Source organism: Rhipicephalus sanguineus, chromosome 2 (genome assembly GCF_013339695.2).
Source record: "Rhipicephalus sanguineus isolate Rsan-2018 chromosome 2, BIME_Rsan_1.4, whole genome shotgun sequence".
NCBI classification, from domain to species: domain Eukaryota; kingdom Metazoa; phylum Arthropoda; class Arachnida; order Ixodida; family Ixodidae; genus Rhipicephalus; species Rhipicephalus sanguineus.
In genome coordinates, this window is record NC_051177.1 from 145722008 (window position 1) to 145740765 (window position 18758).

The following is an 18758-nucleotide window of genomic DNA, read 5'->3' on the forward strand; positions in this document are numbered from 1 at the left end:
TCTTCGCCGGTCAGGCTGTCCCCTCCGCCAATTGTACAACAGGTTAAAAGAAAGTGACAACCTACAGAGCGTTTCCTCATCTTGCACTGTTGATGGATATGAGCGGCTTGGTAGCCATGAGGCAGCTGTTACCCCTACAGGCTGCATGAACCCTCAATATAAGGCAGTTAAATTTCGTTCCTTTACGGTTACCCTTAAAGCAGCCAACAACAGCTGCAAAGTTGGAAATGCGATTGCCCTTGTTGACGCTATAGCACACAGTAGCCAAGATGAGAGCCCTCGCATTGTAGGAAGGCAGTTTCTAGAAGTGAAACCACTGTACACACAACCGTTTGACTCTACTAGGCTCAGTATTGCTGTTGTTGACAGGCTTTCAAATGTGCAGTGCTGGTCAACCACTGACATTCAGAACAAGCTGGTTATGCTTCCTTACCATAAGTTTGTAGTTGTACCTTTCCTTCATACGAGCTAGCTCGAACACTGTTCCTATGTTGAAAGAATAAACGCTGTTTATGTTCTAGCTCCTTGCTAATTTGTTGAATGCAGGCTACAGCAACAAGAACTGAAATTTGTGCTAACATTCTGATAGAAAAATATTTTAATCTCTTCTAAAAAATGCATTCAGCATAGCGATGTTTCTTCATGCTGCCACTTAAGTGAGTGTATTAATGCCGGCAGTGTTTGATAGTAGCTGAATAAAGAAAGGTGGTGCTGACATTATGTCATGTTGTAGCTTCTGCAACTAAAAATTTCTGTACAACATTTATAATTTTGTTACTTTTTTATGAAGTTAGTTTGGCAGATGAGATGTCTAATATGTCCACTGAAATCTGAGAACACTGTAAAACAAAGGCAGTTGTTCGCGTTAGCTTTTGCGAAAAAATTTTAACCAGTCGATATTTATGTTCATTTTTTGTCTGAGAGTGGTCACAGACAATTTTTTACAGATGCGCTTTTCCATTGTGGAATTTACTGAAGAGAAAACAGTAGCTGTTGTGCCCAACATATGGATTGTTGGTGACAAATGCTATTGGCCACCAGGACCTGGCTGCAAAATGACAACTGTTCAAAAAGCAAAAGCCCCCAACAAAGACTGGAAAATGTACAGCATTGTGGTGAAAACTACCTACAGTAAGTTTATTATGGATAGCTTTAACTTGAGTATGATGCATGCAGTTTCTCTGAATATGCGGGTTCTTATTATAGGCACATATCAAGAGGCTCGTAGAAATCTGGATCAAGCTCAGTACTCTGATGTTGAATCTGAGCACCTTCAGAAACGGAAGGTTAGACTGACCCTTTGGTTTACCATCATGCTACCCATATCGCATTTATGTTCTTTTTTTCCCCACTCCTCGAACCTGCTGTGCAGTTTCGAGACAAAGCCCACAGTCTGTTGTTCTGTCTTTTTAATAAGGTGTCAAAGCCAAGTCGTTACATCAGCGATGATGAAGTGCCTACTTTTCATTCACGCCTCACTGGTTCAAATGGACCGTCCACAGATGAACGTAAGTTGTCATACGAAGAGATTATTCTCTTTTGTAATATTCATTTTTGCATGCAGGAATGGAGAACACTTGTGCAAATGCTTGCGACGAATTTCACGAAGGAGGAAACCAGTTGCAAGAGGTTGGCAACCAACAGAAAGGACAGGCAAGCAGCAGCTCACCCTTTTACAATACGTCATACTAAGTCTCTCTTTGTTGCCACACTCGGTCAATGCTACATATTTCTTTTTAAGATGTCAAAGCCAAGCCACACCTTCAGTGCTCTTTTGAAGCCCCCCAGCAGCTTCCCTGGCCCATCTGGTTCAACACGTAAGCAAATAAGTCCTTAAGAGTGCTTCTTGTCTAACATGGTTTTGAATTTGCAGACAGAGACTGCGACACTCCGGCAGAAAACACTGAAGGTAATCATCCACATTTCTGGCCTCATCTTCAGTTGACTAACTACTCAATACTTTGCAGATCTTTCAAGTGACTCTGACGAATCGGAAGATGGTTGTGGTAAGCATTGTACTTTGTAGCGATCACGCTATGCCTTGACCCAGCGGGTCATTCGCCCGCCGGACCAGCGCCAAAAGGATTGTCTCGCCACGGCTTGACGGAGGAGACGACAGGGGCCGACTACACGAGACGGCGCCCACAGATTGACGACGACGGCGCTGGTCAAGGGATTAACTCCCCCGGAGTGATTCCACGAACCTGGCACATCTCGAAAGTGCGTGCTGAAACTTTCCCGTGGGAACGCAGCGCGCGGCCGGCACCAAAGGGGTCGATGCGCACGTGCATCTTCCGTTCTCCCCCTCCCCGTTCTACGGCGGCGCTGCGACTAGTGGCAAGGGTGTGTGTGTATGTGCGGGTCAGTGTTGTGCCTCTGTGAACATACATGAAGGGCGTGTCCCTTCCCGATGAAGGTGCTTCCCTTAGAGGAACTTCCACATCACCATTGGTCCGCATTGTTTTGTGTAGTGATCCCCAACCTAGGGACCTAGGGAACGGGGGTCAACAAAAAGGGCGTGCGGCGCCTCGCCCAGAGCGGTCTTCTGTCTTCATCTCGACAACTCACTGTCAAAATGTAAATAAACCCATTGAGTTTGCTCTAAGCTCTCCCCTGGTCCTGATTCGACGGAGCGACGGCGACCGGCCCCGCTACCCGCAGACAGCGGTCGCCACGACGCGCTACAACTGGATGGCAAGCGGTTGGATGTGAGCCTGGAGGATGGAGAATGAACACGCCGAGATCATGGAGACTGACAGCTGTGGACTGGTAAGTGCTGGCTTTGGTTTTTTGGTTGCCAGGCTGATAAGATAGAAGTGCAATCTTTTCGCTGGTAGAGGCTACCACAGAAGCAGTTGTTTACGGAACTTCTGGGTAGAGAGTGAGCCGCACCACACTAGTTCTCTGTCATGGATTGGAAGCGTTTGTTGAAGAATCAGCTCCTGATTCTGGGGGAGGAGCTGGGAGCAGAAGTAGATGCGGGGATGAAGAAAGACGCAATTGTTAGCGCTATCGAGGGCTTGAATCTGAGCAGTGACGATATTAAAGAAACGTGGAACGAGATTCAAAAGCAACAGGAACAGGAGCGGGAGAAAAAGCGTGAGGAACAGGAGCGTCAGGAAAGGCGAGAGCAACAGGAGCGCCAGCTAAAGCAAAAAGAACTGGAGGTAGAACAGTTGCGACTCGAAGTGGAAATGAGGAAGATGTCTGGGCCCCAGACATCTTCCTCCACTCCTTGAACGGTTCAAGGAGTGGAGGTAGCAGGCAGACAAAATCTTTGTGATTTATCTAAGCTAATGCAACCCTTCAAAGCAGGGCAAGATGTGGGCCTCTTTCTTGTGAACTTTGAGAGAACCTGTGAAAAAGCGAACCTTGATCGTAGCACATGGGCTCGAAATTTGTTAAGTTTGCTGCCATGTGAAGCAGCGGATGTGATCGCGCGGCTTCCAGTGGAGGATGCGGACAACTATGACAAAGTGAAGGATAGCCTTCTAAAGAGGTTCCGACTTTCGTCAGACGCGTTCCGCCAGCGGTTTCGAAATCTGACAAAGAAGCAGGGCAGCACGTATTCTGAGTTTGCCTACGAGTTGAAGGTCAACTTAGTCGAATGGATGAAAGGAGCCAACGCTTTTGGGAACTTCGAAAAGGCTCTTGAAGTAGTGGCTCTCGAACAGTTTTTTTCAAAAGTTTCCGAGCCAATGAAGCTCTGGATCCAGGATAGAGCCGGCGTAGAAACTGTACAGGAAGCTGCCGACTTGGCTGACGAGTACGCGTCACGCCGGGGAGAACGGGACGAGGTTTCTCCAGCAAAAGCGGGAGATAAAGGGAAACCTTGGACGGCGAAGCAGGGATCTGGCGCAGGTATGACTGCACAGAAAAAGACGGACTTTACTGCAAGTGGTCAAGGATCACAAAACAAACAGGAGGGAAAGGTTTCGGGGGATTTTTCCAAAAAGAGTCCTTTTGAGGCTCAGAAACCACCTACTTGCTACAAATGCAAGGAGGAAGGTCATATTGCCATAGGCTGTCGTAGGCCCAGGCCAGCCCTTTCGTATACTTCTGACTCAGCCACTAGCGAGGAGCTGCTTAGTCCGTATCTTTTTAACCTAACGGTGAACGGAAAGCCGTGCCGCGTCTTACGGGACAGTGGGGCAACCATGGATCTGGTGCACCCGGACTATGTGGCACAAGCAGACTACAACGGCAAGTGCGCATGGATTAAACCAGTATTGGAAGATGGAAGCATTTGTCTTCCGGTAGCTCGAGTAATCATCACTGGGCCGTTCGGAGAAGTGGAGACGGAAGCGGCGGTGTCAGACAAGCTGCCCCCGCAGTACCCCTATTTGTTCTCGAATCGGACCGACCGTCTGCTTAGAGAACAAGGGAAAAGTTTTCACGAGGGAACAGTACAAGCCTTGACTAGAGCTAAAGCACGCGCGTTAGCAGCCGAACTAGAGCGGCAAGAACCGAGTTTCACCGCAAGTACAGCAACACCAGCTGGAGTCAGCACAGCGGAGCCTGCTACCCCGTCGCCTACTCAAAAAGAAAGAGAGGGGTCAGAGGAGCAGACTAGCGCTGATACAGCTGAAAGGGAATCGGAGGAGGGGCTGCTCGTGTTGCCGGTATCAAAAGCACTAAGCAATGTACTGGGGAAAGTGACAAGAGACGACCTCATCGAGCAGCAAAAAAGCGATCCCAGCCTTAAAGGAGTACTGACACGATTTTGAAGTGCAGCAAAACGGACGTTTTTGGTTTCCTTGGCATGTAGTGTTAACGCTCTCCCCACACCGCATCCGGGAAACACGTATAAGTATTTAAGTTTGATTTTAAAGTTTTCATCTCCCAGCATCTGCAAGGCAGCTTCACCGCATGGAGAGCCCTATGACGTTTCAAGTCAGCTCACTTGGTTTGCGAAGTCTGGGTTCTGCATGCAGCCTAAATCACATAAATCGTTGTCGGAGGCACTGGATGACAGTTCACTCATCGTGAACCACGTTCGACTGACAGCAAAGGACAGCAGGTGCACATTTCGTGGGTTGCAGTCTGCCCGTGACGTCACGGGCAGACTTGACACGTCACTATGAAACCGTCCTCTCGAAACCGAAACCGAAACTGCTGGTTGAAAGAAGCGGTATTAAAAATATATGCAATGCATCCCCAGGCACTACGACACTCTTTTTAGGGTTCTCGACACCCGTGCTTTCATTTAGAACAACAACCCGAAAAATTTTTAAATTCATGTCAGTACTCCTTTAAGGAGATTTGGAACACCGTCAGGGAAGGGGTGACGAGGAAGAATGTCAGTTTTCCCGTCAAAAATGGCATCTTGTACCGCCACTACCGGACTGCAAAAGGTCGCACGTTCGACCAGATTGTAGTGCCGGCTAAGTATCGGCCTGACATTGTGGATCTCTGTCACGGAGTTGGTTGGTCGGGGCATTTAGGAGCTCGGAAGACCAAAGACAGGCTCCTAACGGAGTTTTATTGGCCGGGATGCTTCAAAGAAGTTGAGAACCACGTAAGAGCGTGTGACACCTGCCAGAGAGTGGGAAAACCGCACGAGAAGGGAAAGGCACCACTTAAGCTTGTTCCGCTCATTTCGGAGCCATTTCGCCGGCTTGTAATAGACGTTGTGGGACCACTCCCAGTGACAAAGTCAGGCTACCGGTATTTGCTTACCGCCGTTTGTCCAGCAACCAAATTTCCAGAGGCGATCCCAATGAAGGAGCAAAGCTCCGTAGAAGTAGTCAACGCACTACTGTCTATTTTTTCAAGAGTGGGCTTTCCTCAGGAGATACAGTGCGACCAGGGCTCAGTATTCACCAGCGTTCTCACTACGGGATTCCTGGAGAAGTGTGGAATGGAAATAATCCACAGCTCAGTATACCACCCGCAGTCCAATAGTGTAGAACGGTGTCATTCCGTGATGAAACGAGTTCTGCGAGCCCTTATCTTTGAAAAGAAGTGTCAGTGGGATGCTTGTCTTCCGGCAATGCTGTTTGCGCTGAGATCGGTCACTCATGAAGCGACGGGTTTCAGCCCCGCGGAGCTGGTTTACGGAAGGACCCTCAGGTCTCCACTGCGACTTTTGCGCGAAACCTGGGAGTCGAAAAGTACCGACCCTACTGTGGTCGAGTACATTCTTGAATTGCTGGAAAGGCTGCGGTGTGCTCGCGACATTGCTGAGGCGAACATGAGAGAGGCGCAAAGTAGAGCCAAGAGCTACTACGATCGAAACGCGAAACTGAGAGTTTATCAGGAAGGCGATCAGGTAATGGTCTTGCGCCCCTCGCGAGCAAATAAGCTGGAGATTCAATGGGAGGGACCCTTTCGGGTTGTGAAAAAGCTCTCGGACACAAATTACGCACTGGAACGGAAAGGAAGACGCCGAGAGGTTGTCATTTACCACCACAATTTAATGAAGAGTTATGTGGGAGAAGTGCAGAAAGTGAATTTGGCTCTTAACAGCACGGAGGAGCTAACGCCTGAAATTCCAGGCTTGGTGGAGGTTGGAGGATCAATGGAGGTTACCGATGTCATGAAAGCCGTGGCACCTGCCGAGGGCTTGACTGAGATGCAGAAAGTCGACTTACGCAACTTGTTGTCCGAATACATCACTGTTTTCTCGGAAAGGCCAGGGCGAACTGAGGTTATTACTCATGACATTGAGCTCACTTCTGACACCACTGTGAAGTCGAGGCCGTATAGGCTAGCCCCGCGACAGCAGGAGATCTTAAAAAAAGAAGTAGATCGAATGCTCGAGCTTAAGCTTATCGAACCATGCGAAAGCACCTGCACGTCCCCTATGATTCTCGTTGAGGTTCCTGGGAAGGATCCACGGCCTTGCGTGGATTACCGCAAACTTAACGCGATCACAAAGGACCAGACTTATCCTATACCCAACGTAGAGGAGCTGGTGGAAAAAGTGAGTGCCGCTAAATACGTCTCGACTTTGGACTTAGTAAGAGGCTATTGGCAAGTTCCAATGTCTGAACGAGCTAGTGAGTATGCAGCCTTTGTGGCGCCGACGGGCACATTTAGGCCCCTAGTTCTGAGTTTTGGCCTTAAGAACGCCCCGTTTTGCTTTTCGAGGCTAATGAACCGAGTTCTGCAGGGGGCTGAAGGCTACGCTGTTCCCTACTTAGACGACATTGCTATTTACTCCAATACATGGGAAGATCACCTGTACCATCTTAGCGATGTCCTTAGACGTTTGACGCACGCTGGACTGACAGTGAAGCCGGCTAAGTGCCAGCTAGCTCGCGCCGAAGTACGGTACCTAGGGCACGTGGTAGGGCAGGGCAGGAGGCGACCTGACGAGTTGAAAGTAGAGGCGGTTAGCGAGTTCCCGCAGCCAGAAACCAAGACTGCTATCCGCTCCTTTTTGGGACTGACGGGATATTATCAGCGCTACATCGCTCAGTACTCGGAAGTAGCCGCTCCGTTAACGGATGCACTGCGCAAGAAGGCCCCAGAAAAGGTAGTTTGGAGTGCGGAAATGGAGGGTGCCTTCCAGGGGCTCAAAGCGGCTCTTGTTAGCTCACCCGTACTGCATGCACCGAACTATGATCGTCCCTTTATTGTGCAATGCGATGCCAGCAACAGAGGCTTAGGAGTAATACTCTGCCAGGAGGACGAGAACGGGAACGAGCACCCTGTGTTGTACGCCAGCAGGAAACTCTCGGTTCGTGAGGAGGCCTACAGTGCGTCGGAAAAAGAATGTGCCTGCATTGTGTGGGCTACCCAAAAATTAGCCTGCTACCTCTACGGAACTTCTTTGTCTTCGTCACTGACCACTGCCCACTGACATGGCTATCGCAAATGTCGGGAAAGAATCCACGACTACTACGTTGGAGCCTTGCGCTTCAGGAGCTTAACTTCACTGTGAAGTATAAGAAGGGTTCAGCGAACGCCAATGTTGACACATTAAGCAGAGCTTTTTAGCTTTTTCTTTTGCTTTGGCTTTCTTTTGTGTTTAGTTGAGGAACGTTTTTCCGTAATAATTTTGAGTAGTCTTTTGAGTAATCGAAGTTTTTAGCTATGAGCAAGAGTATTAGTGTGGTTGCCATATGGAAAAAAAAAGCGTAGGTGCATTGTGGCACATTTGAAAGACCGGCCTGGTTGCCGAAAACTCATTGCCGGCGCTTGCTGGTTCGAGAGGTTGGTCTTTGTGGTTTCAAGGGTGTTGGAAGAATGCGGCTACTGTGATCTCTCCCGTCGAGCAGCTGATACTACCCGACGTCCGAGATCTTCCCGTCGGCGGAGGAGCTGTAGCGATCACGCTATGCCTTGACCCGGCGGGTCATTCGCCCGCCGGACCAGCGCCAAAAGGATTGTCTCGCCACGGCTTGACGGAGGAGACGACAGGGGCCGACTACACGAGACGGCGCCCACAGATTGACGACGACGGCGCTGGTCAAGGGATTAACTCCCCCGGAGTGATTCCACGAACCTGGCACATCTCGAAAGTGCGTGCTGAAACTTTCCCGTGGGAACGCAGCGCGCGGCCGGCACCAAAGGGGTCGATGCGCACGTGCATCTTCCGTTCTCCCCCTCCCCGTTCTACGGCGGCACTGCGACTAGTGGCAAGGGTGTGTGTGTATGTGCGGGTCAGTGTTGTGCCTCTGTGAACATACATGAAGGGCGTGTCCCTTCCCGAGGAAGGTGCTTCCCTTAGAGGAACTTCCACATCACCATTGGTCCGCATTGTTTTGTGTAGTGATCCCCAACCTAGGGACCTAGGGAACGGGGGTCAACAAAAAGGGCGTGCGGCGCCTCGCCCAGAGCGGTCTTCTGTCTTCATCTCGACAACTCACTGTCAAAATGTAAATAAACCCATTGAGTTTGCTCTCTCTCCCCTGGTCCTGATTCGACGGAGCGACGGCGACCGGCCCCGCTACCCGCAGACAGCGGTCGCCACGACGCGCTACAACTTCCACTTTCCTTATGCTGGAGAGCATATATTAACTTATATGTAATTTCAAAAAAGTATCCTTATAAAGGCGCCATTGAAGCATGTAAATCAATTTAGCTGTATCTAAAACTTAAGATTTCTAGGCCGAGTTGTAGGGCTGCTAGGAGCCCAGCACAATAAATTGCATAGTTTCCCTTGAATGGATATTTAGTCATCCCTATATTCTGAGCAGCTGGGTGACGTTGCAGCACTTTCTTTGCAGAGATGCTGGATGGCCAGGAGACTGAAGCTGGTATGCGTGACTCTGGTAAACCGTGAAAGCTTCTCGTTAGTCATGTGTTTTCAGTTATATATGTGCCCCCGGTAAACTTATCAGTCCAGTACTGACACTTTTTTAACCAAACCTGCATTAAAATTTTCATGTTTTGTCTGCAGCCATGGCTTCACCTCCTGCACGGGTGAAAAACAGGAAGGCGCTAACCCCAGAGGGTACGTTCAGCATCAACTAATGAGATTTTCATAGATATTGTCTGGTTAAAGTGCAACTTTGGATGCATGTTCATGTTGCCTGGTGCAATGTAGGGCTAGTATACTTGAGAGGAATTAGTGTGCTGTTTTTTGTTGTCAATACAGCTTTTCACGTATTCACTAAAGTAAAGCTTGTCTTATTCCCCCTTTCCTCCACCTCCGTGTAGGGTAGCCAGCCAAGCCAAGCTTGGTTAACCTCCCTGCCTTTCTCCTTCGTTTTTCTCTCTTTCTATTCATTCTTCCCATGTGTGCCTGACTGATTAGCATACATGAAGTTTCTGTAAAGGACTCCCGACATCGAATGTTAAAGCTTGAAATGTTTGTGTTCATTGATTGTCTAGCGTACACAGGCATTACTGACTTGAGCACATCGTTCCAAATTAATGTGGTGAATGTTGCCTTTGAGAAATTTTAATTTGGTTTTGAATAACCGTGACTGTTCATCTGAGTAGGCAGCACATCTGGATATTGTCACTAGTATGATTAAGACAGGGGCCTCCTGTGATGTTTAACGATTAATGAGAGTATTCTCAGTCTCACAGACAAGTTTGCAGCGTTATTCTTCACTCTGTTGTGTGGCTGCTGTTAACGTGGTTCTGGCTGTTGGCACCAGTGCATGGCTTTTTTGAGTACTATAGCAAGGAATTTTTTTCTTCAAAAGGGCACACTCGTGATAGAAATGTGGGTGCTCGGCCAGGTGGGTGTGTTGTGTCGTTTAATTGTTTACAGAAATTTCCGCGCTAACACTTGCCTGGAGTGTCACACCCTAACTTTCACTAAAGCATTCACATGCACTTTCAAGGTCGCCAAAGTGCAACCACATCTGGCCATCCACGTCGTCCGTCTTTCTTTGTGTTTGTTAAAGAATTTTAGCGCTGTTCCCCTTCTTCGCACTATGTACCAACTCACTAGCCCAAGCTTCAACCTTAGCACATCTGGCATTATGGCACTCCCCTGTGGTAGACCACTAGTTTATAATTTTAGGTGGGGGTTTTGAGTGATGTCGAAATTGATCATAATTATACTTGGATAGTTATGATGCATTACAATATTTGAAGTTCAATTTTGGGATTATCAGAGCTACAAATTAGCACAAAAGTCACAAACAAAGATTGGTTGTTAGGGGTCTGCAGGCTTTTTGTACCATTTTATTTCAGAGTTCCAGCATGAAGTACTCGTGAAGCTGACAGTGCTGCGAATGGTTCAAAAGCAGCATGGGGAACTTACACATGGGCTGATCGGCCGGCTTCGGTCCAATGCTGCCAAAGGAAATGCACCTTTAGTTTCCAGCCCGTTCTTGGAGTACGAGTCACTGAAACAGTTCGATAACAAGTTGACTGGCCAGATGAAAGATGTGCTTGTAAGTGCATTGAGGTTGTGTGTTGTGTGTCTTTTGCTATCTGAGGGCCACCTAATGTCTTTTCTTTTCAACACTAGTGCAGTGTGTAAATCCTCAGCCACCACTGAATAGAATTTTAATTTGTCCCCTAGGTCACATATATTTATAGAAAATTTGAAGTAGTCGATGTACTCTTTTAGTAAAGCCATTATTTTTATATATATTCATGAGATATGTGCAGTTTTTAATTGCATGCTTACGATAAGTGTATATTAGCTTGCCTCTATTTCAGGTGGAAGAGCTTGCCAACAAAGGTGGAATCAATGCTGCTGCGTGCACAAAAAGAATTCTTTGCTACCTGCTCTGTGGCAATCTTGCAGCGGAATTCTCATGGCTTGGAAAAAAAGAAAAGCGTAGATTCAGCGAGCTCCGTCTTGCCTCTTGCATAATAAGTAAGTGTTTTTCATGTACTTGATTGATAGCTTCTCTTGTTTCCTTGGTGAAAGAGGTCTCTCCGTTCAACTAAAAACTGTCAGGTGGCTGCCATTTGGACTTTGCTTTAAATGTTTTAAGCATCATGCTTTTGCTTCTAGGATTACAGAAAAGGGAGAAGGCAGGGAGGTTAACCAGACAGCAGTCCAGTTGGCTACTTTACGCAGGGGTATTGTTGTTATAGTGTTGTTACTGGTGGATCCGGAGGGGGGGGGGGTCAGATGTCCTAACTCCTTCCCCTCCTTAATTCTTGAAAGCCGAGTGTGTGTGTCGCTATCAATGAATCAACTTTGTGTTTAGTCCCTCTTAAAAACGGGTGGAAGAGAGGTGAAAGAAAGCTGTCTTTTGGTTTTGTTTTTGCTCCTATCGCAAGGGTTCACGGCAGCACAGTCACGTTTGCATATTTATACCAATCAATAGAATAGTGAAATATATACATCATTTTGAACATGGAAGTAGAGCTAAGATCGATAAAGGAACAACATGGGGAATATAATCATAGTGCACAAAATATTACTAAATAAGTCACTTGCATTTACAAATTTATTACAAATTTAAAGCTTTAAGTATCAGACTTCTCATTAGCTGCCCCCCCCCCCCCCCTGGACAAAATCTTGTATCCGCCTTTGACGGTTGTCATCGGAAAGAAAATCAGGCTGTTGGCTTGATTGAATGTTTAAGTTGGTGTCACTTTTTGTCTCTCAATTATTGCTATGACTTTCTCAAAGGTGCTGTGCAAAAGGTTCACGCTGCAAATGAATTTGCCATAGAGGCAGCCATTCGAGAATGGTTGCGTCATGCCCCAGCAAGGCACAAGAATGGTAATAAACCTGCTATGCATTTCGCAGTAAGCTTAAAGGAACTGACAGCTAATTTCTGCAGTGCCCAGTTTTTTTCTGTTGCAATCGAAGCTCATTGATCACAGTATCCAGTCAGTGTGATGTAAATGGAAAGCACTGTAGAACGTTTTTTAAAATTTTCTATCTGCTTTGTAGATTGAGTTGTGCTTGGAAAACATGCTAGAAACAGTGATATGTGAGCATGATAACAATCATATGCCATCATTTGCGAGAGTTTATAGGCTATATCAGTAGTTCTGCTCATCCAGTGGTGGCACCCATTTATGGTAAAACTAGTAAATAGCTTTTTGTATCTCACATGAAGACCACAGTATACGTAATCACTCTTAAGTTTGCCTACAAAAGCACTTGAGTGCATCTCCATGCAATCATGGACACCACAGTTCACAGCAGGTGTGCTGTTCCACCGTTGCCGTGATGGTAGCTTTGCTTCTCAGAATAATTTTTTTTATCTTGTAATGCTATGGAATAAATAAAGTGCACATGGCTGTGTGACATAAAGACCACAGTTTAAGGAAGAAGTATAATGTATTAAATGACAAGAAATTACATAGCTCAATTCTCTGTCGCATTGTACCAAGCCTTCCCTGCAGAAGCGGTACATGCGTTTTTTTTAACTTTCTATAGCACTTTATACTTCCTACTTAAATCACAAGCACCATGATAAAAATAGTCCCGAAAGTTAGTTTTCATTTCCACTAGAATCTTGTGACATGTTCTGATCAATTGTTGATCCCTTTAATGGTTATGTTTCTCATTATGTTTGGACGTTAAGTTGCCTCTGAGAAATTTTCATCAAGTTTAATGTTATCCCATAACTTTATGACACAATGTGGCAGACAATTAGGCATACACTGGAAACTCAAATGTGTGTCCAGTGTAGCTCTTATCTGCTGCACTTTAGTATGAAAACATCACTCTTTGTAGTATGATGTTCCGAAACTGAAATTTACAACGAAGCACGAATTAGTGAAAGGTCTTTGTATTTATTTATTGATACTCTTAAGGCCCAAGGGCATTTCAGAGTGCTCTTTAGCTTCTAGGAATAGCTATACTTACATATGCTGAAATGAGTAACGTGGTTATTGCTCATGTATGCATTATTAATCTGCATTTGCTGCGTTTCTGCAGTATGCATCATCTTTCTCAATTTCTTCTGTTAAGTTGAGGAGTGGAGCATTATAATCCAAGCCAAGCATTTCTTTCTCATGGTAATATTGAGTAGCAGTACTGCTGGTATGCTCATGCTTGGAATGTCTTATAGTATTTCTTTTCGATGTTTTTGGATAGCTTATATTGACTCTCTTTTTTGTTGTATTCTTAGGATCAAGTGGTTGTGATGAGTAGCCGTGCAGCAGGATGAAGCCTTAAAGGGGAACTTCGTTGAAGACTTTTGTTCAGCAATTTTTCATTCACATCACTTCGAAGCGTTGAAGGCGAACTTCATTGAAGATTTTTGTTCAGTAATTTTTCATTCACATAACTTCGAAGCCTTCAAAGTGAACTTCGTTGAAGACTTCTGTTCAGTAATAATTTATTCCCATAACTTCACTTACATTACCCTTACATTCAAAGACTAATTTCATTTTATGTTCAATAAATGTGTTTGAAAACAATGTGCTGTCTGCTGCAATAAATCTCTCAGGTCTTGGGCTCAGCATAAACATGCAGGTTAGACGGCAGCTTGTGCTTGATGATAATGCCAGGCTGGTTGGGGCTTTCTTTACCAAACATTGCTAAAATTTTGTGAATGAGAACTTTTTTTCTATGCGCTTCCTCAGGCTTGCTGCATGTATAGTTTTGTGTGCTAGAGACCTGCGCTCCCACTGCAGTCTGGCTCTTAGCTGGTGTGCTATACTTATAGAAAGCATCAACGCCGTGAGGCTGGCCATAAATTTGTCTGACAGCAATCCGGCCAGCCTCACACGTTTGATGCTTTCTCAGTGATTCCACTCCTGCGCCAACTAGGCCAAAGTGCGCCAAATTGTATTTACTGCGCCATCCTGATAATATCGACGAAATTTGCGCCAAACTGCGCCAAAGTCTCGGGTTTGGAGGCGTCTATCACCGGAAATCGCACCGCCGGCGCGTCAGAGCATGTGCAGCTCGATCTTGGGGCTGCCAATAAAGTCGCAATCATGGACCAAGAATTATTCCGCTGAATAAATAGCGCTCGCGCGTGCGTTCCGAGTAAGCCACGATGCCATGCACGGTGCCGACGCAGCTTCTGCTCTGCAAGTCGGCTCGACAGCAAAACGCGCTCTCCGCAGAGGCTCGTGACGTCTAGGCCTATCGGTAGCGAGAAAGTGCGACGGCGACTCATCGGCGGACGTCGTCTGTTCCAGAAACGCTGCTGATAGCTCGTTTCAAGCGTCGCACGGCACGTAAGGAAAGCAATGTTCACTACTAACTACATGAGTGCCGCTAAAATGTCTGTCACTTCTGTTTCCGGACATCGCGGAACGAAATCTGGGATCGCTCGCAGTAGATATATGGAACAATACCGAATTTTCCTTGCTTCGCGTTTATGGAAGAGCACGCGAACGGGAGGAAACGCGTTGACACTTTTCCTCAGATATACTTTATCTATGAATCTTCATCCAAAACAGCTTTTTCGTAATTCCTTCCGCCAGCACGTCCGAGTTTGTAATCACGTGGCGGAAAGGCCCTGCCCTTTCGAGCTCACGTGCTAGGGTTCCAATTCGAATATTTTGCTTGCTTTTTTGAAAATGTCATCTCATTAGTAAAATCATATCTCCTGGTCGGAGCAGCCGCAAATGCGCAGCTATCAGTAGCGGGCCCACAGTGAAGCGCGGCTACGCCATGTTACACGTCCGCCCCTCGCTTTCGGGGGTCAGTAGCAGGGGCGTAGCCAGAAATTTTTTTCGGGGGGGGGGGGGGTTCAACCATACTTTATGTATGTTCGTGCGTGCGTTTGTATGTGCGCGTGTATCTGTTGGTGTGTATTACGAAACAAATATGTAAGATTTGTGCCGCTGTGAAGAGGAAGAATGAGTAAAAGACAAGAAGCGGACCGATATTTGTTTCGTAAAGCACACCAACAAATTCACTGATCGCCGTACGAGTGTGGTGTATAAGGTCCCTTTCAGCTGCGGCCGCTTCTACGTAGGACAGACGGGCCGATGCATCAACCAGAGATTGTTGGAACATAAGATATCGCTAACCGGAGGATCACCTTCTAATCTATCTTTACATTGTCGAGATTGCAAGTGCACGCCAAAATTCGATGAATGCGCAGTGTTGTACCGGCACAGAAATGAAGAAACGCGCCTGATGATTGAAGCATGGCATATCGAGAATAGTGATAGCGCATGCGTGAGCCAACCGTCGATTAGCTTGCATAAAGATGAAATCACATGTCTTAACAGTTATCTTCCACGTAGACCACCACGCGTGCCGGATTGATAGGTTCGCCTGTTGCATGGGCATGCGCAGATAAGTTTTCGTGCCTTCTTTCTTTTCAGCCGTTGTGTGTCTCTTCAGTTGTTAGTCGGCGTTTGTGGTGTCCTGACTTCTTTCTTGTGTCCATGTTTGCACGCCCTGTCTTTTTAGAATGAATCGCACATGTGCAGCCTTCTTATCACAAAAAAGACCAGGCCTACAGGAAATTTACTTATCCGAACTGATATGTGCCGCCCTTTAACTATTTAGAAAGCTTATTTCTTTATCATTCAGCACTACCGAGGGAACACTGATGCACGTGGTTGAGTTTGCTTTACTCTGTACAGCTTCTGTCAGGGGCGTAGCCAGAAATTTTTTTCGGGGGGGGGGGGGGGTGTTCAACCATACTTTCACGTGGTCGTCACGTCGACGAAGACAGCAGTCGGCGTTTGCAGGATGAAACTGTTTATTTGGCCGAACTTGTGGCCGGAAAATGAGAACTAGAGCTACAGCAATACACGCTGTACAATGATAGCGGCGAACAGGGCGTCGTCCGTCGATCAACTGACAAGCGGTCAATCGCGTCGGCTTTTATACAGGCGGTATCGAACCTTCCAGCAATATCGCTGGTGGCGGCGTTATCTCTAGACAAAGCTGGAACATTCGCGTGCGGGGCGCAATCTTAACAGAACGATCTACTATAGACGTGAAGCTTCTCGAACAATGCTTCGCGGACAGCGTCGAGCGTTGATAACCGTCCCTGCCGGTCAAACCCGAATACATCAAAACAAGACAAGAAGTGGGCGTGGCATTGCCCCCCTCTGCAAAAGCATCGTCCCGATGCTTGTGAAAGAACATAGAAGAGAGAAAAAAAAACAAGTGCATACAAAAATAAATTACAATAACAAAGGAAGAAAGATAGAGTCCCCAGGTTCGCTAACGCGCAAAAAACGGCTTAAGGCGCACGACATGGACGACTTCAGGTCGTGCGCGGCGTCGCTGGGAGTTCGTAATGCCGTCCGGGATCACCTCGTAGTCAAGAGCGCCGAGGCGTCGAAGAACCTTGTATGGCCCGAAGTATCGCCGAAGGAGTTTTTCGCTAAGCCCACGTCGGCGTATCGGCGTCCAGACCCAAACACGGTCGCCGGGCTGGTATTCCGCGAAGCGTCGTCGAAGATTGTAGCGACGGCTGTCGGTGTGCTGCTGGGTCTTGATGCGCAGGCGGGCGAGCTGTCGAGCTTCTTCGGCACGTTGTAAGTAAGCGGCGGCATCGAGGTTTTCTTCGTCGGTGACATTGGGTAGCATGGCGTCGAGCGTCGTCGCCGGGCTCCTTCCGTAGACCAACTTGTACGGCGTCATGTGCGTCGTTTCTTGGACGGCCGTGTTGTATGCGAAGGTCACATACGGAAGGATGGCATCCCACGTCTTGTGTTCGACGTCGACATACATGGCCAACATGTCGGCGATGGTCTTGTTTAGCCGCTCGGTCAGGCCATTTGTCTGTGGGTGGTACGCTGTGGTCCGGCGGTGGCTTGTTTGGCTGTATCTCAGTATTGCCTGAGTTAGGTCAGCAGTAAACGCCGTACCTCTGTCGGTGATGAGAACTTCTGGGGCGCCATGACGCAGGACGATGTTCTCAACGAAGAACTTCGCTACCTCGGCGGCACTGCCTCTAGGCAGGGCCCTCGTCTCGGCGTAGCGGGTGAGGTAGTCTGTAGCTACGGCGATCCATTTGTTTCCGGTATTGGACGTCGGGAACGGCCCCAGTAAGTCCATCCCGATTTGCTGGAACGGCCGTCGAGGTGGCTCGATAGGCTGCAGAAGTCCGGCTGGCCTAGTGGGCGGTGTCTTGCGTCGCTGACAGTACCCGCAGGTCTTCACGTAACGAGTGACGTCGGCGGAAAGGCGCGGCCAGTAGTACTTCTCCTGTATTCTTGCTAGCGTGCGAGAAACACCCAGGTGTCCAGCCGTCGGGTCGTCGTGCAGAGCCTGGAGGACCTCTGGCCGCAATGTCGAGGGTACCACGAGAAGGCAATCGGCTCGAAGCGGTGAAAAGTTCTTCTTTAGGAGAACACCGTTGCGCAAGAAGAATGACGCCAGTCCCCGCGTGAATACCTTCGGAACAACGGTGGTCCTGCCCTCGAGGTATTCCACAAGGCCCCTGAGTTCTGGATCCGTTCGCTGTCGTTCGGCGAAGTTGTCGGCACTTATGATTCCCAAGAAGGAGTCGTCCTCCTTGTCGTCCTGCGGCGGTGGGTCGACGGGGGCGCGAGACAGGCAGTCAGCGTCGGAGTGTTTCCTTCCGGACTTGTAAACGACGGTAATGTCGCATTCTTGAAGTCGTAGGCTCCACCGTGCGAGGCGACCTGAAGGGTCCTTCAAGTTAGCTAGCCAACACAATGCGTGGTGGTCGCTCACAACTTTGAAGGGCCTGCCGTAGAGGTAGGGGCGAAACTTGGATGCAGCCCAGATGATCGCTAGGCACTCCTTTTCTGTTGTGGAATAGTTCGTTTCTGCCTTTGATAGCGACCGGCTAGCATAACTGATGACCCTTTCCTGCCCGTCAGTCTTCTGCACAAGGACGGCGCCGAGTCCTACGCTGCTTGCGTCGGTGTGGATTTCCGTATCAGCGTATTCGTCGAAATGTGCTAGTATTGGAGGCATCTGAAGGCGTCGTTTCAGTTCTTCAAATGCTTCGATTTGTGCCGTTTCCCACTTGAATGGCACGTCGATCTTCGTGAGGTGAGTTTGCGGTTCGGCGATTCGTGAAAATTCCTTGACAAAGCGCCTGTAGTAGGCGCACAAGCCGAGAAAACGGCGCACGGCTTTCGTGTCGGTGGGGGGCGGGAAGGCAGCGATGGCAGCTGTTTTCCGCGGGTCTGGGCGAACACCACCCTTGCTGATCACGTGACCCAAAAACAGCAGCTCCTCGTATGCAAAGCGGCACTTTTCAGGCTTCAAGGTGAGGCCAGAAGTCTTGATTGCTTGTAGTACAGTGTCAAGGCGCCGGAGGTGTTCGTCGAAGCTTGAGGCAAACACAATGACGTCGTCCAAGTACACAAGGCAAGTCTGCCACTTCAATCCAGCCAGCACGGTGTCCATAACGCGCTGGAACGTCGCAGGTGCCGAGCAAAGACCAAAGGGCATAACCTTGAACTCGAAGAGGCCGTCTGGTGTTATAAAGGCAGTCTTCTCTCGGTCTCTCTCGTCGACTTCGATTTGC

The 18758-nt window shown here is 48.0% G+C and overlaps 2 protein-coding genes across 2 annotated transcripts; both read left to right on the forward strand.

The window, feature by feature from the left end:
• Positions 1-569: 569 nt before the first annotated feature.
• LOC119381950 (uncharacterized) lies at positions 570-9423 on the forward strand. Its single transcript, XM_037649699.2, has 9 exons — positions 570-1131; positions 1207-1286; positions 1418-1508; positions 1565-1653; positions 1742-1817; positions 1874-1909; positions 1968-2006; positions 9177-9206; positions 9350-9423. The coding sequence occupies exons 1-9, from the start codon at positions 903-905 to the stop codon at positions 9421-9423; spliced, it is 744 nt and encodes a 247-aa protein (XP_037505627.2). The 5' UTR covers positions 570-902.
• Positions 9424-10226: 803 nt separating this feature from the next.
• Positions 10227-13480, forward strand: LOC119381951 (uncharacterized). The gene is made up of 4 exons (XM_037649700.2): positions 10227-10802; positions 11074-11233; positions 12002-12094; positions 13458-13480. Exons 1-4 carry the CDS (start codon positions 10641-10643, stop codon positions 13478-13480), a joined length of 438 nt encoding a protein of 145 aa, XP_037505628.1. The 5' UTR covers positions 10227-10640.
• Positions 13481-18758: the final 5278 nt, after the last annotated feature.